General features: G+C 45.5%; 1 protein-coding gene across 2 annotated transcripts; it reads right to left on the bottom strand.

The window, feature by feature from the left end:
* Nucleotides 1-3919: 3919 nt before the first annotated feature.
* LOC129655925 (intelectin-2) lies at nt 3920-17490 on the bottom strand. 2 transcript variants are annotated; one of them, XM_055586714.1, is made up of 8 exons: nt 17355-17490; nt 17063-17126; nt 16334-16444; nt 15142-15389; nt 14658-14816; nt 14134-14254; nt 12750-12853; nt 3920-4188 (listed from the first exon to the last, which is right to left on the bottom strand). In XM_055586714.1, the coding sequence occupies exons 1-8, from the start codon at nt 17364-17366 to the stop codon at nt 4036-4038; spliced, it is 972 nt and encodes a 323-aa protein (XP_055442689.1). In that variant the 5' UTR covers nt 17367-17490; the 3' UTR covers nt 3920-4035. The 2 variants fall into 2 exon arrangements, with proteins under 2 accessions (XP_055442689.1, XP_055442690.1); XM_055586715.1 differs by having other exon boundaries at nt 16334-16441.
* Nucleotides 17491-18070: the final 580 nt, after the last annotated feature.

Genomic DNA, 18070 nt, shown 5'->3' with positions numbered 1-18070 from the left:
CACCAACTCCTGGAATGTTAGGTCCATGAATCAAGGTAAATTGGAAGTGGTCAAACAGGAGATGGCAAGAGTGAATGTTGACATTCTAGGAATCAGTGAACTAAAATGGACTGGAATGGGTGCATTTAACTCAGATGACCATCATATCTAAGAATTGAAGGTTTTGAACTGTGGCGTTGGAGAAGACTCTTTATAGTCCCTTGGACTGCAAGGAGATCCAACCAGTCCATTCTAAAGGAGATCAGTCCTGGGTGTTCTTTGGAAGGACTGATGCTAAAGCTGAAACTCCAGTACTTTGGCCACCTCATGCGAAGAGTTGACTCATTGGAAAAGACCCTGATGCTGGGAGGGATTGGGGGCAGGAGGAGAAGGGGACGACAGAGGATAAGATGGCTGGATGCCATCACTGACTCAATGGACATGAGTCTGAGTGAACTCCGGGAGTTGGTAATGGACAATCCAACCTGCAATCTATGGTTCAGCTCTCTTTGACGGTGAGGGCTGTTTTGACTGTGAGGGCTGGCTTGCTGGGTTCCAGCCCATGACCTGGTACAGTGCCAAATCCAACCTGACAAGGAATAACTTGGCAGTGCATTACAGGACTGGGAACTTCCAGCTGCATGCTAGGGAGTGATTCAGGGGACAGAATTTGGAGGATCAGTTTAACAAAAAGAATACGAAGATCTTGATAGTCAAGTGAATGTTGCTTGGATATTAGGCATCAGCTGCACTCATTTGGGTATTCCAGCTAAATGTCAGTTGGATCCCATTACTTCTGTTTTTGCAAAAGTCAACAATTCTGGTTCAAATGGAATGAGCTTCATTTAGACAGTGTGTCTGGTGTGAAGCTGACGTGTCTTCTGGTAAACAGGAAGAGTGTTACTGTTGGAGGCCATAAACTTGGAGTTTCTCTGGGGTGGGAGGTTTATCTAAATGTAGAAACCTCTAGGACGAGCTATCAGAAGATGGGTCTTGATACAATTCCCCTGTGACCAGTAGGCTTCGTTCTCCCTCTCCTGATCCCCAGTCACCAAAACAAAGGATAATCTACAAAAGAACTGTATTTTAGAAGTGTGGACAATTTTAAGTAAACTGGCTATCTAGCTAAATAGAAATTATCTATCTAGTTGCCAAGGCTGCAGTGTTCCAGTCACCTATGTATTATTCAGTCAATGAAGAAATTAATATGATGATCTATGAAAGAAATGGAGTTTTATTCAAATTAAACTGAGGATGGTAACCCAGGAACAGCCTCTCAAAAAGCTCCAAGGACTGTTCTACCAGTTAGAGGCCCACACCTAGTTATGTAGGTTTTCTCTTTTCATTTATTACGTGTTCTGGCTGTGCTGCGCCCTGGCTGCTGCTCGCAGGCCTTCTCCAGCCACAGCGAGTGGGGGCTGCTCTCTGGTGGTGGTGCGCAGGCTTCTCACTGTGGTGGCCGCTCGGGTTGGGCAGCCTCGGCTCTGGAGATGCAGGCTTCAGTAGTGGTGGCACTCGGGCTCAGAAGGTACAGCTCCCAGGCTCCAGAGCTTGGGCTCAGTAGTCATGGCACGCGGCTTAATTGCCCCACAGCAAGTGAAATCTTCCTGGCGCAGGGATCAAACCCATGTCCTCTGCACTGGCAGGCAGGTTCTTTACCACTGGCCCACCAGGGAAGTCCTATCTAGGTTTATGAGATAGATGGCTGTACATTAAACGATTAGAGAGTTTGCAAAATCCTGATCTCTAAGTACAAAATGATGGGCCATGGTGACCTCTTATGAGTTCAAGAAGCAATGTTGCCTATTAAGGAGTTGCCTTGGTGCTAGGAGAATGGTGCTCTTGATGACTGAGCAAGTATTTCTGCCAATACAGAGGCTTGGTGGATGCATAAGGCAGATACACAAGGCACAGTAGAGGAGACCAAGGAGGCCAAGGGGTGAAGAAATTTTTAAGCTTAAAAATTCTTGACTTCTCTTAGAATATGAATTTCCATTTCATCAACTTGAATGCATAAAATTATTAAATACTTGGGCCCAATAATGAAATAGATTTTTGTGAAATGTTTAAATTAAACACATTTTCTTAAATCTTTCTTTTTGCCCTCAGCTACAAATGTTCAGAAACTCAGAATGTCAATACTCTACAAATAAAGCAAGTCCTGTGTCCAGGGTTTCTCAAACACACTACTGACATTTCAGATCACATCACTCTCCATTTGAGGGAGGGGTCCTGTGCAATGGATGGTGTTTCCCAGAAGCCATGGCCTCTATCCAGTGGCACTCCAGCCCCACAACATCACCTCCCAGGCATGAAAATGTCTCCAAATGTTCCCAGGTGTTCGCTGGGGGTAGGGTCTCCAGGTAAATATTGTGAGAGACACATTTATACTAAAAACATTCTTCATTCTTTATCTGAAATAAAGTGTAGGTGAGTCTCCTATGTTTTTATTTGCCAAATCTGGCAGTCCTCCTGAGAGACAACAGCACCTGCTTCTCCTCCATCTCCCACCCTATTTGACAATCACTGCTCTAATCCACAAGGAGCAATGGAGAAAGAGTACAGAGATGGGAGGTGAGGAAAGTTATGATCAGATTTGCCTTTTGAACAAAATAGAATAAAATGTTTGCACTCTGCTCATAGCCAGAACTGTTGTCATCGAATTCGCATTGTACAGATGATGCACTGAGACCTAATTCAATGCGTGGCTCGGTTTTTGAGTAAGCAACTGAAGACGGGAGCCCAGATCCTGCCATTCACATCCTAGGGAGTGTGATACTGCTTTACACTAAGTATCAATTTTGTTTTCATCCTCTTTCTGGCACTGAGTTCCTAAAACTCTTGGATGTCTTAAGTGATCAGAGCAAAAAAGCAAAAAACAGAAAAAAAAAGGTTTCTTGTGTTATGTGAATGCAGTAAATTTTGGATCACACCTAAGGAGGTAGGCTGGTTGCCAGGTGACTAACCACACGATTTAAGGGTTAGAACTATCAGTACTACAAACCCTGACCCTCCTGGAGGGAAGAAGGGCTGGAGATGGAAACAATTGCCCTGGTAAATGATTAAATCAATCATGCCTATGTAATGAAGCCTTTGTTAAAAAAGAAAAGAAACCCAAAGAAGTGGGTTCAGAGGGTTTCTGGATTGGAGAACAGATGGGACAATCGGGGTTGGTGATAGGCTGAGAGGGCATGGAATCTCCTTACACTGTCCCCATACTGTGCACTAAGCATCTCTTACATAGGGCAGTTCCCAATTTTTATCTTTTTATAATAAATCAATCACCAGTAGTTTCTGAGTTCTGTGAGCCACTCTAACAAATTAGTTGAACCAAAGAAGGGATTCACTGGACCCTCAAATATATAGCTGGTCCTTCCAGACTTCCAACTGGTGTTGAAGTGGGGGATTCAAGGGGCAGATGTATAGGACTGAGCCATTCACATGTGGGATGGAGGATTTCTCATAGTAGATTGGGTCAACATTGAGTTGAATTGTAGGACCTCCACCTAGTTATTGGTGCATTTCTTGGAGCTGAGACAACCCTCCCCAACACACACACATTGCAATGCATACTAGAATCCTTTTAGGGACAATGTCTTAACTGTCAACGCTACAGAAATAAAGGAAATGGGTAGTCTCAACTACCCAACTTTTTCCTACAGAATCTAAATAGTCATCTTCTCTTCATTATGTTTCCTTTGAGAGCTTGATTTGACTAGCCAATAACAATATGGTAGGAAAAATTAATGAGAAAAACTTTCCCTTGCTGCTCAGTCTTACTCAGGATTTGCCTAGAAAGAGGGGCAAACTTGTGTTCTGGGACCTGAGACTAGAAGTTCCCAACTCAGAAAGTAAATCAAAAGTTACCAGAATAAGAGGCATTATTTTAATACATCTTCCAGGTGTCAGTCAATTTGTAAAAAGAATTCAAAAAAACTGAAGAGTCACAAATGATGTAATTTATTCTCCTTGCCTTGTTGGAGAAAATGGAAACATTTTTCCATCTCTGAGTTTCTGGGCTTAGGAGCTGGGTGCCACGTCTCATACACTCAGGTCTCAGCGGTAGAACAGGAGCACAGCTGCCTCAGTGATCTCCCGGCTGGAGCTGTAACCCCGGTGAGTTCCGTATCCATCCCAGTCAAAGGAAGAGAAATCCCCACACTGCACGGGATTGCCCTCTGGGAAGAATCCTCCTCCACCGATGCAGTGCTGGGGGGCAGGGAGAAGACACAGTGAGGGGTTGGCTGTGGATACCACGGAGATCTTAATCTTTAAATCCCCTGGAATCTTTGGTCCTCCTCCTCCTTGACCTTGACCACTCCGCTGCCAGAAATCCTCCCTCTAGTGGACTCTGAAATCATGTTCTTTCCTGAATTCCTTTCTACCTTCCTTCATCTTTATTCTCAGGCCTTTTACCGCACCCTTTTCCCTCAACTGATTCCCACAAATGCTATATCCAACTGATTCCCACAAATGCTATTCCCCACGGTTCTGGCCACAGCACAGTCTCCTGATGATGCTCATCTTCTCCCATGACTTTTGCTAGTATCAGCATAATCATACATTGTCAAGAAACTCCTAAATCTCGGAAGTCAGGTCCATATTTTCTGAGCTTGAAACCCCATAGGCAACTGCAGCCGCATGTCTCCATCTACATATCTCTAGATCTAACACTCCAGTTGAGCAAAATAAAACTAATTCTCTCTCTTATTGGCCTTCAACACCCTGGCTCGGGTCCTCAGCATTTCACATCTGCATCTTTACAACTGCCTCATTACCTCCCTGCCCCTAATTTCCCTGCTCTTGGATCCATGGCCTCCACCTGGCTAAACATCATTATAGAAACATCAGAGCTGATCAGGTCACTCCTCTGTTCAAAATCCTCTGAAGAGTCACATCTGCTACAACATGAAATCTACATCCTGGACAGAATGGAAAAGTCCCTGCTTACCCTGCTTCCGGTAGGTATTTCCAGCTTCTGCTCCTGCTTCTACCTAAATGCACGAGATGCTCCAAAAGCAAACAACAGCTCAAGGGCCCTTCAACACCTCCATGGTCTCTCAAACACCAGTGATTCTGAAAATGTTAGTCACTCATGCTAGACAGGCATCTTTCTGCCCTTGTTACCTGCTGAACTCTACACACAGCTTTTGAGATTCAACAAAAATGTCCCCAACTCGGAGAATCAGCTACGTGCCATCATTAGAGGTAGAAGCTCCTACATTTTGTTCCCCAGGCCCCTCGTTTATGTTGCTATCACAGGTGACACCACATTGCAACCGTGCACTTATGTCTCCATCCCATTCAGTCTGATTTCCTTAAAATGACTGTCCGCTGTGCATGTCTAATATCGAGCACTTTGTGGGTGCTCTATCGTGTATTTTTATGGAATAAGTGCTTGCAAGGGTACATGCAAATGAGCACTAATGAACACAATAAGGCTCCATGGAAGCCAACGTAGGGGGCGACACGTCCCACCCCACTCCCAGGGCCCACACCTGCTTTATCCTCAGAATCGTAACCTAAGGGCTCTTTCATGAGGACACAGTTGTCTCACTTTGACTGACAAATGGGCAAACATATTTGAGGGGGGAAATGAAGACGTCCTTCAGGGTCACATTTCTTAGACTGACAGGCGTGAAATGAAAAGGGCCTAAGTGAATGTTCTCCCCACTATATTTCTGACACCCTCTTCTTCTTGCCCTTCCAGTCACAAAATACCCATTAAAGACAGTCTCCAGCCAATGCGCCTATGGTGTTCTCCCCTACAAGACTGGAAAAACAACAAAAACCTAAAGCTTCTAGAATTTACTAAGACTATTTGAGAATGTCTTTGTGACCTCAACAAACAGAAATATTTCTTAAACACAACATAAAAATGCTAATCATATATGAGAATATACATAAATTGAACTTCAATACAGTAAATTATGTCCAGTGGCCAAAAGAAATAAACTTTCAGTTCTTTTTTTTTTGTTCATGCCAAGCATATTACAGATCTCAGTTCCCCAACTAGAGATCCAGCTGGGCCCCCTACAGTGGGAAATTGATCTTCAAAGCATCAGGAATATAAATATGAAGATGCAGGCAGCGGATCAGCTCCACGATGGACTCTTGGCTCCAGGGTGGCGGATCGGCTCCAGGGTGGCCAGCGGCAGAGGTGAAGGAAAGTGCCCTCTGCTTCTAGGAGTCCTCCAGCATCAGCTCCAGCCTTGTCCGGACCCACTTCCCAACCACTTCAGCAGAGCCTTTGCCTCAACCCCCAGCCACGTACTGACCGACGTCTGATGGCCCGTGAAGGTTGAAACGTTCAATGTGGACTAGCAGTAGGATGGCCAGGGCACTAAGCATGTCATCCAGAAACACTGAGCGGCTAAAACACACGTCCCTGCTAATTAGGGCCTGAAAAACGTGGTCCACTGGAGAAGGGAGTGGCAAACCACTTCAGTATTCTTGCCTTGAGAACACCATGAGCAGTATGAAAAGGCAAAAAGACATAACACTGAAAGATGAACCCTCCCTCCCCCCGCCCCAGGTCAGTAGCTGGCCAATATACTATTGAGAAGATGGAGAAATAGCTCCAGAAAGAATGAAGAGGCTGCCAAAGCAGAAATGATGCCCAGTTGTGGTTGTACCTGGTGGTGAAGGCAAAGCTCAATGCTGTAAAGAACAATATTGCATAGGAAGCTGAAATGTTAGGTCCATGTGGTCAAACAGGAGATGACAAGAGTGAACATGGACATTTTAGGAATCAGTGAACTAAAATGGATGGGAATAGGAGAATTTAATTTAGATGACCATTCCATTTTATCTACTACTGTGGGTAAGAATCCCTTAGAAGAAATGGAGTAGACCTCAGAGTAAACAGAAGAGTCTGAAATGCAGTACTTAGGTGCAGTCTCAAAAATGACAGAATGATCTCATTTCATTTCCAAGGCAAATCATTCAGCATATGGCAATCCAAGTCTATCTCCCACCCACTAAGAAGAAGCTGAAGTTGAATGAGTCTATGAAGACCTACAAGACTTCCTAAAACTAAAACCAAAAAAAGATGTCTTTTTCATCATGGGGACTAGAATGCAAATGTAGGAAGTCAAGAGATACCTGCAATAATAGGCAAGTTTGGCTTTGGAGTACAAAATGAAGCAGGCAAAGACTAACAGAGTTTTCCCAAGGGAGTGCACTCATCATAGCAAACACTCTCTTCCAACAACACAAGAGACAACTCTGCACGTGGACATCACCCAATGGTCAGTACCAAAATAAGATTGATTATATTCTTTGCAGCCAAAGGTGGAGAAGCTCTATACACTCAGCAAAAACAGGACCTGGAGTTGATCATGATCAGATCATGAGCTCCTTATTGCAAAATTCAGGCTCAAATTGAAGAAGGAGGGAAAACCACTAGGCCATTCAGGTATGACCTAAATCAAATCCTTTATGATTATACAGCAGAAGTGACAAACAAATTCAAGGAATTAGATCTCATAGAGTACCTGAAGAACTATGGATGGAGGTTCTTAACCTCTACCAGAAGTGGTGACCAAAACCATCCCAAAGAAAAAGAAATGCAAAGGCAAAATGGTTGACTGAGGAGACCTTCCAAATAGCTGAGAAAAGAAGAGAAGCAAAAGGCAAAGGAGAAAAGGAAGATGAGTTCAGATCAGTCGCTCCGTCATGTCCAACTCTTTGCGACCCCATGAATCGCAGCAGGCCAGGCCTCCCTGTCCATCACCAACTCCCGGAGTTCACTCAGACTCACGTCCATCCAGTCAGTGATGCCATCCAGCCATCTCATCCTCTGTCGTCCCCTTCTCTTCCTGCACCCAATCCCTCCCAGCATCAGAGGCTTTTCCAATGAGTCAACTCTTCGCATGAGGTGGCCAAAGTACTGGAGTTTCAGCTTTAGCATCATTCCTTCCAAAGAAATCCCAGGGCTGATCTCCTTCAGAATGGACTGGTTGGATCTCTTTGCAGTCCAAGGGACTCTCTAGAGTCTTCTCCAACACCACAGTTAAAAAGCATCAATTCTTCGGTGCTCAGCCTTCTTCACAGTCCAACTCTCACTTCCATACATGACCACAGGAAAAACCATACCCTTGACTAGACAAACCTTTGTTGGCAAAGTAATGTCTCTGCTTTTGAATATGTTATCTAGGTTGCTCATAACTTTCCTTCCAAGGAGTAAGAGTCTTTTAATTTCCTGGCTGCAATCACCATCTGCAGTGATTTTGGACCCCAGAAAAATAAAGTCTGACATTGTTTCCACTGTTTCCCCATCTATTTCCCATGAAGTGGGGGGACCAGATGCCATGATCTTCGTTTTCTGAATGTTGAGCTTCAAGCCAACTTTTTCACTCTCCACTTTCACTTTCATCTAGAGGCTTTTTAGTTCCTCTTCACTTTCGGCCATAAGGGTGGTGTCATCTGCATATCTGAGGTTATTGAGATTTCTCCCGGCAATCTTGATTCCAGTTTGTGTTTCTTCCAGTCCAGCGTTTCTCATGATGTACTCTGCATAGAAGTTAAATAAGCAGGGTGACAATATACAGCCTTGACGAACTCCTTTTCCTATTTGGAACCAGTCTGTTGTTCCATGTCCAGTTCTAACTGTTGCTTCCTGACCTGCATACAAATTTCTCAAGAGGCAGGTCAGGTGGTCTGGTATTCCCATCTCTTTCAGAATTTTCCACAGTTTATTGTGATCCACACAGTCAAAGGCTTTGGCATAGTCAATAAAGCAGAAATAGATGTTTTTCTGGAACTCTCTTGCTTTTTCCATGATCCAGCGGATGTTGGCAATTTGATCTCTGGTTCCTCTGCCTTTTCTAAAACCAGCTTGAACATCAGGAAGTTCACAGTTCACATATTGCTGAAGCCTGGCTTGGAGAATTTTGAGCATTACTTTACTAGCATGTGAGATGAGTGCAATTGTGCAGTAGTTTGAGCATTCTTTGGCATTGCCTTTCTTTGGGATTGGAATGAAAACTGACCTCTTCCAGTCCTGTGGCCACTGCTGAGTTTTCCAAATTTGCTGGCATATTGAGTGCAGCACTTTCACAGCATCATCTTTCAGGATTTGGAATAGCTCCACTGGAACTCCATCACCTCCACTAGCTTTGTTCGTAGTGATGCTTTCTAAGGCCCACTTGACTTCACATTCCAGGATGTCTGGCTCTAGGTCAGTGATCACACCATCGTGATTATCTGGGTTGTGAAGATCTTTTTTGTACAGTTCTTCTGTTTATTCTTGCCATCTCTTCTTAATATCTTCTGCTTCTGTTAGGTCCATACCATTTCTGTCCTTTATCGAGCTCATCTTTGCATGAAATGTTCCTTTGGTATCTCTGATTTTCTTGAAGAGATCCCTAGTTTTTCCCATTCTGTTGTTTTCCTCTATTTCTTTGCATTGATCTCTGAAGGAGGCTTTCTAATCTCTCCTTGCTATTCTTTGGAACTCTGCATTCAGATGTTTATATCTTTCCTTTTCTCCTTTGCTTTTCGCTTCTCTTGTTTTCACAGCTATTTGTAAGGCCTCCCCAGACAGCCATTTTGCTTTTTTGCATTTGTTTTCTATGGGAATGGTCTTGATCCCTGTCTCCTCTACAATGTCACGAACCTCATCCCATAGTTCATCAGGCACTCTATCTATCAGATCTAGGCCCTTAAATCTATTTCTCACTTCCACTGTATAATCATAAGGGATTTGATTTAGGTCATACCTGAATGGTCTAGTGGTTTTCCCTACTTTTTTCTTCAATTTAAGTCTGAATTTGGCAATAAGGAGTTCATGGTCTGAGCCACAGTCAGCTCCTGGTCTTGTTTTTGCTGACTGTATAGAGCTTCTCCATCTTTAGATGCAAAGAATATAATCAATCTGATTTCGGTGTTGACCATCTGGTGATGTCCATGTGTAGAGTCTTCTCTTGTGTTGTTGGAAGAGGGTGTTTGTTATGACCAGTGCATTTTCTTGGCAAAACTCTATCAGTCTTTGCCCTGCTTCATTCTCTATTCCAAGGCCAAATTTGCCTGTTAATCCAGGTGTTTCTTGACTTCCTACTTTTGCATTCCAGTCCCCTATAATGAAAAGGATATCTTTTTCTGGTGTTAGTTCTAAAAGGTCTTGTAGGTCTTTATAGAACCATTCAACTTCAGCTTCTTCAGTGTTACTGGTTGGGGCACAGACTTGGATTACTGTGATATTGAACGGTTTGCCTTGGAAACGAACAGAAATCACTCTGTCGTTTTTGAGATTGCATCCAAGTACTGCATTTAGGACTCTTTTGTTGACCATGATGGCCACTCCATTTCTTCTGAGGGATTCCTGCCCACAGTAGTAGATATAATGGTCATCTGAGTTTAATTCACCCATTCCAGTCCATTTCAGTTTGCTGATTCCTAGAATGTTGACATTCACTCTTGCCATCTCTTGTTTGACCACTTCCAATTTGCCTTGATTCATGGACCTGACATTCCAGATTCCTATGCAATATTGCTCTTTACAGCATTGGACCTTGCTTCTATCAGCAGTCACATCCACAGCTGGGTATTGTTTTTGCTTTGGCTCCATCCCTTCATTCTTTCTGGAGTTATTTCTCCACTGATCTCCAGTAGCATATTGGGCACCTACTGACCTGGGGAGTTTCTCTTTCAGTATCCTATCATTTTGCCTTTTCATACTGTTCATGGGGTTCTCAAGGCAAGAATACTGAAGTGGTTTGCCATTCCCTTCTCCAGTGGACCACGGATATACCCATTTGAATGCAAAGTTCCAAAGAATAGCAAGGAGAGATAAGAAAGCCTTAGGGGCCTTAGGAAGCATCACTACAGACAAAGTTGGAGGTGATGGAATTCCTATTGACCTATTTCATATCCTAAAAGATGATACTGTTAAAATGCTGCACTCATTACGCCAGCAAATTTGGAAAATTCAGCAGTGGCCACAGGACTGAAAAGGTGAGTTTTCATTGGAATCCCAAAGAAAGGCAGTGCCAGAGAATGTCAAATTACCATACAATTACATTCATTTCGCATGCCAGCAAGATATGCTCAAAATCCTTCAAGTTAGGCTTCAGCAGTATGAGAACTGAGGACTTCCAGAGATGTACAAGCTGGGTTTAGAGAAGGCAGAAGAACCAGAGATCAAATTGCCAACATACGCTGGATCATACAAAGCAAGGCAATTTAAAAAAAAAAAAAAAATCTATGCTGCTTCATTGACTATGCTAAAGCATTTGACTCTGTGGATCACAACAAAGTGTGAAATATTCTTAATGAAATGGGAATACCAGACGACCTTACCTGCCTCCTGAGAAACCTGTATGCAGGGCAAAAAGCCACAGTTAGAACTGGACATGGAACAATGGACTGGTTCAAAATTGGGAAAGAGGTACATCAGGGCTGTATGTTTTCACCCTGCTTATTTAAGTTATACACAGAGTACCTCATGCAAAATGCAAGCCTAGATAAAGCACAAGCTGAAATCAATATTGCCAGAAGAAATGTCAACAACCTCAGATATACAGATGATACGACTTTAATGGCAGAAAGTGAAGAGGAACTAAAGAGCCTCTTGATGAAGGGGAAAGAGGAGAGTGAAAAAACTGGCTTAAAACTCAACATTCAGAAAACAAAGACCATGGCATCTGATCCTACCACTTGATGGCAAATAGATGGGGAAAATGTGGAAACAGCATCGAATTTCATTTTCTTGGACTCCATAATCACTACAAACAGGGACGGCAGCCACAATATTAAAAGACACTTGCTCCTTGGAAGAAAACCTATGACAAACCTAGACAGTGTGTTACAAAGCAGAGGCTCACTTTGCCGACAAAGGTCCCTGTAGCCAAAGCTGTGCTTTTCCCAGTAGTCATTTATGGATGTGAGAGTTGTACTATAAAGAAGGCTGAGAAGCAAAGAATTGATGCTTTTGAACTGTGATGCTGGAGAAGACTGTTGAAAGTCCCCTGGACAGTAAGGAGAGCAAAGCACTCAGTCCTAAAGGCAATCAACCCTGAATTTTCATTGAAAGGATTGGTGCTGAAGCTGAAGCTCCAATACTTTGGCCATCTAATGCAAAGATCTGACTCATTGGGAAAGACCCTGATGCTGGTAAAGATTGAGGGCGAGAGGAGAAGGGGTCAACAGAGGATGAGATGGTTGGATGGCACCACTGACTCAATGGACATGAACTTGAGCAAACTCTGAGACACAGTGAAAGACAGGGAAGCCTGGCATGCTGCAGTTCATGGGGTCACAAAGAGAGGGACATGACATAGCCACTGAGCAACAACAACAGCAGTGGAGTTCCAGAGTCCTAATCACTGGACCATCGGTGATGTTCCAGACTTTCATGCATAACATAAGTCCTGGGGTGTAAGGTACGGTATGGTGGCACTAGTCATAAGACTATTGTACATTGAAAAGTTACTCAGAAAGTAGATGTTCAAACTTCTCGTCACAAGAAAAAAGAATTTGCAACTGTGAGTAGTGCTGGGTGTTCGCTAGACTTGTTACAGTGATCATTTCATAATATATAAAAATATAGAATCACTATGCTGTATACCAGAAACTAATATAATGTTATAGAGCAATTGAATCTCAATTAAAAAATAATAGCGACAATTTAAAAATTATGTCTACAAAATGCCAGAAAAGAGTAAAAATGCAAGCCACATCAAGCACCCCAGACAGGTACACACACACACACACAAACATACACACACATACAGTCGCCCGGACAAGCGGGTGATCTTCCCGAAACTCACGTGCTCAGTGTTACAGCCAGTGACTCTCATCCCAGCACACAGGGCATGGGCTGCCCTCTCATTGTTAAACACCCTGAACTGGACAAATCCTGCAACAAATTCTCCTGGAAAAGAAGAGGCAGAGAAAAGGCCAAGGATTCAAAGGACAAACTGGAAATAGCTTCCCTTTGACCAGCCCAGGAATTCCCTAAATCAACAGGTCAGCTTACAGCCAATCTGTGGGCAAAGAGCCCAGCACTTTTCGACGATGGCTCCTGCATCCTGGCCTTGAAAAAGCAAAGAGACCCTCCCTCCATCTGGGGCAAGAAGACCAAGGCTCAGGCTCACAAAAGTCACTTGTCTGTCTAAGGCTCATAAGAGAAATGAGATCCACTGACAGATCAGCAAGAGGACCTCCAGAGGTTCAGCAGGAATAAGCAATGATCAGAAGCAGCCATCGGTCTCTGCTGGCACACTTCTCATCCAATTACCATGACTTTAAAGTAAAATGACTCTTATTTTCCCACCAAAGACAAGTTCTGTGGCTTTATCTTGCTTAAAAGGTCTTCTTACAATAATAGGTATCCATCATAACAAAAACAAATATTTCTCATTACTTTGCAAGTTCTTCTCACCTGTGCACATTAATTAGCTCTAAACTACTGTTAGATTCTTGGAGTGACTCAGGAAACTCAAACCAGGGCTCTGTGACATCCTAGAGGGGTAGAATGGGGTGGGAGGTTCAAGAGGGAGGGGACATATGTATACCTATGGTTGATTCATGTTGATGTATGGCAGAAACCAACACAATATGGTATTGGTTTAAAATAAATAAACAAACTAAGGGGAAATAAGAAATAAATAAACTAAGGGGGGAAAAGAATCCAACAGGGTTATTAGTTAAGAAGCCTGAGCATATAGTTTTTTCATGATGGTTACATAACAAAAGTCCATGTCACATTCCTAGAAAACAGCTTGGCATGTTGAACATGTTTAATAAATGCTAAGAATCATTAGGGTTACAGGAGATCAGTTCTGGGTGTTCTTTGGAAGGAATGATGCTAAAGCTGAAACTCCAGTACTTTGGCCACCTCATGCGAAGAGTTGACTCATTGGAAAAGACCCTGATGCTGGGAGGGATTGGGGGCAGGAGGAGAAGGGGACAACAGAGGATGAGATGGCTGGATGGCATCACAGACTCGATGGATGTGAGTTTGAGTGAACTCCGGGAGTTGGTGATACACAGGGAGGCCTGGCATGCTGCAATTCATGGGGTCGCAAGGAGTCGGACACGACTGAGTGACTGAACTGAACTGAACTGAAGGATCATTAACTTTTCTTATTTACACTTTCCCGGAGAGTGCAGAGAAGGGTTGACAACTGGGCTTTGGAAGCAGATACTCACGCTGACCATATGGTGAGTAATAAGATGCAGTTTTCTCAGCATCACCAAAGTCATAGTCGACAGGAATGGCTGGGCCGTTGTCAGTCCAGCAATTCCCTGCTCCGTATTTCACTGGGTATTTCTGCAGGGACCCAAAATATAGATTGTGGAAGACAACAGAGATACTGCCATTCTGGGCAGTAAAGGCTTTATACCCTCATGTGGCATTATTCAGGAATCAGTATGAATAATACTGGTGTATTTCCCCCTTGCCACCCATAGCTAGGACCCTAACCAGCCTCAAGACCCCTATCCTTTTCACTCTCTACCTGCCCCCAATCCTCTCCCCTAGGCTTCTTCCCCTGCCTGGCTCGCAGTTCCTCTGAAAGAGGCGGCACACTAGTTCATAGTGACCCAGAGGTAGTAGAAAGCCAAGCAGAGGCCCTTAGTGATATGGACAGAGCAGACTTACTCCCCATCCCAAACACCTGACTCTCTGCTCACCGAAGGTAGTGCCCCCACCCCCAGCCAGCAGCACCAGGTACCTGGTAGAGTCCAAACAGATTGTGCCCCAGTCTCTGGAAGAAGCCAGTGTTGGTGTGGTATCTCAGCAGGGAGCTGTTCCTCCAGTGCTGCAGGGGGGACTTGTTGGGCACGTGCCAGATGCCCAGGTCCTGGGCCTGGATGTCGTAGTAACCAGGGTTCTGCAGAGGGACGCACACTCAGCCTGACCAGCCCAGGAGGTGCCACCAGCCAAAGACCCATAGACATAGTCAACAGTGGAGCTGAGAGCTCAGGTCTCCAGGGAACAGGTGCCCAGCAGTGCACAGAACCCCACCTCCCTCCAGCAGACAACGAGACCCCACCACACAAACAACCTTGGTGAGAGGAATTTGTCATTCAAGACATGGACTTCTGTCTTTCATCTTCTCCAGCCCCACCTCCACATCCCCATCTCCCATCCTCCCTTCCACATGCTCTGCTCCAGCCACACTCAACTCCCACCCTTCCCACCTGGGTGCTCAGTACCTTGTAGTCATCGCTGGTGGCAGCCTCTGCAGACCCAAACGTGTTGTAATTGGCCCAGTTGCCGTCACCCTCTGGGTAGTCAGCCCTGTTGCCCTGCTGACTGGACCAGCGATCGCCCACCGTGCATTTCCCACGCATGTTGTTCTCATGGACGCTGGCCACCAGGGTCCAGCCGCCACCCCCAGAGGTCATGTCACAGAAGGTCTGGTAGACGACACCATATTCAGTACGGAGGTGATACAGGCCATCTGCAGAGGGAACCAGCCAGAGACCCCCTGTCTGAGAGCACAGGGTCCATCTCAGACTCACAACCAGAAAGACTCTGGGAAGTCAGAAATGTATCCTGAAGGCTCCCACACATATCCGCTTGTTGAGGACAATTCTCTGTGGACACTGACTGCCTTTGTTCCATGCTACCTTTTCAAAGACTTTGTAGAGCGAACATCCTAGGAGACAGAGATGGTATCTCCCTCGGGATAGAGCCTTCTTATGGCCAGAAGAGGCCAGAAATCACACCTGACCACATCTCAAGTCTACATCAGGATGTGGCCTCTGCAACTCAGAGGTAAGGGCAGGCATGGTCACTGCCCATTATATGAGATTCAGATTCCCTAACTGCACAGTTCTTCCTTGTACTCAGCCCCAGAGAAAATAAACTGTCTTATCCGAAAAGGCTTACATTTGCTTGACGAACCCAATTTATGAGCCACTTGGCAAACAAACTACATGGGCAGATATCTCCTGGCCCTTTTCACATCACTAGGATGGGATGGGACCCAGAACACCAGCACAGGAAAAGGCTGATGCTCTGGCTACTTCTGTAATTGTGAGTAATAAAGCTCTATGTCTCTGCCTCTGGAGGCTCATGTTTTCTACCAGAATCTATGACACTAGGGCAGAACTAACTTCTTAGCTTACAAGCAGGGAAGAATCTTACACTCACTGGAGCTACAGCCATCATGCTAAGACTCACCAGAAACACCACATTCTCCCTGTGTTCAGAAGATCATGTCTCCGACAACTAGGCTGGACCCAAAAGCCTCAAAATTCCCAATAGAAATCTCCTAGGCTGGAAGCTGGAGTCAAAGCAGACAGGAGCGGTAGGCACACCCCCTCTTGATCTCCATGACCAAGATCTGTTTAGCTAAAAAGTGGTTAAAAGGAAAGGATGCTGAGTTGGGTTATTACTCACCAGCTGCTTTATGGCAACTTTCTTTGATTTCCTTGCAGCTTCTTGGAAGGAAAGACAGGTAAGGAGCACAGGTTTCCTCCTCCCAAAACTTCTCAACAGCAAGCGTCCCTGCTAGAGGATGTGAGGTTAATTCTCAGTCTCATGCCGCTCACACCAGCCTTCCTGGCCATTGGCTCCTAGCCCCTTCCCACTTCACAGGCTCATCACTAGGCTGTGAGGCCCCAGAGGTCAGGATTCTCTCTGCTAAGACTAGCTGACCACAATCTAGTACATACTCAACACTTGCATTCTTCTCCACAACCAATTAAACACAAAAACTCTCATTATGCCTACTGTGGTAAATGGAATTGTGAGGATGAAGACTAGGGAAGGATGCTCCCTGGACACAGCTCTGACCACCAAGCACCCTCTGGGAACCCCAAGGCCAAGGCCATAGGAGCAGGAGCTGCTAGAAGGAAGCCCAGTCTTCACCACCATGGCTCCCCTGAGCCCCCTCAGCCACACAGAGGCACAGATGGAGCCCCAGGACAGGCCTTAGCTTCAGACCAAACAGCCAGAGAGACCAGCAATCAACACTCTGGCCACAGCTCAATTTGGCTGCAAAGTGTGGCTTCTCTGCATCTCCATGACTCTCCCTCTAGTCCAAGACTTCAGCATCCAACCTGGTTCTACTCTCTCCTCTCCACTGCACATCTGAGCTGATAAAACTGCTGCTCCTGAGTGACTTACCTGCACTCCGCCCTCTGGTGGCCACAGCGAGGAACAGCAGGAAGGAAAACCTGACTCCTGTCCCCTAAGCGGAAAGGAGATGCACACAGTCATTGGCTGGTTCATCCTTTCTCTCCCTTCCATCCTTTCTCTTTGAACTCTCTGAGTAAGGAAAACTCAAAGGGAAAGTGATGGGATTCTGGGCACTCTGGAACCTCCTGGAACAGACACCACCCCATTCAACCCTACAAATCCTTAAGGGGCCACAGTCTCCTTTCTCTGAAACTCCCCATCCTTAAGGCCAAGACCAGACCTGAGCTGGCATTGTGGCTCCCCACACACTGGGATCCTGTCTCAGACTCAGCACAGGGAGCTAGCTCTCTGCTTCCTTCCTCACAGATGACAGGAGCTGAGAGCAACCAACTAGGAGGAGTCTCAGAGCTCCTGCCTCTGCAGGGAGGTCTGAGGTACTTAAAGTGCTGAGCATATGGGCCCCGCCCATCCCAGCCTTACTTTGGGCTGCAGGCCCCACCCTCGAGCATTCTTTCTTTGAAGCTTCCTGAGCCTCAGGCCCTGGAGAAGGCAATGGCACCCCACTCCAGTACTCTTGCCTGGAAAACCCATGGACAGAGGAGCCTGGTGGGCTGCAGTCCATGTGGTCGCCAGGAGTCGGACATGACTGAGCGACTTCACTTTCACTCTTCACTTGGAGAAGGAAATGGCAACCCACTCCAGTGTTCTTGCCTGGAGAACCTCCCCCCAGGGACGGGGGAGCCTGATGCGCCCTTATCTCTGGGGTCGCACAGAGTCGGACATGACTGAAGCGACTTAGCAGCAGCAGAGCCTCAGGCCCAGGCAATGAGAAGGAATGTGTGGCTGCCTGGAGGGGCAGGAGGCAGCACTCTTGGGCACACAGGTGACACTCACACAGGGCTCCCTTCCATAACAGACTCTGGGGATGGACGGGGCCTCACGGTTCTCCCCTGCAGCCTTTCCTGCTCCCACCTCAGTCAGATGCCCCAGGCCTCA

This window comes from Bubalus kerabau, chromosome 6 (genome assembly GCF_029407905.1).
Source record: "Bubalus kerabau isolate K-KA32 ecotype Philippines breed swamp buffalo chromosome 6, PCC_UOA_SB_1v2, whole genome shotgun sequence".
Taxonomy (NCBI): domain Eukaryota; kingdom Metazoa; phylum Chordata; class Mammalia; order Artiodactyla; family Bovidae; genus Bubalus; species Bubalus kerabau.
The sequence above is the reverse complement of the archived record's forward strand: the minus strand, read 5'-3'. Positions and strand labels throughout refer to the sequence as shown.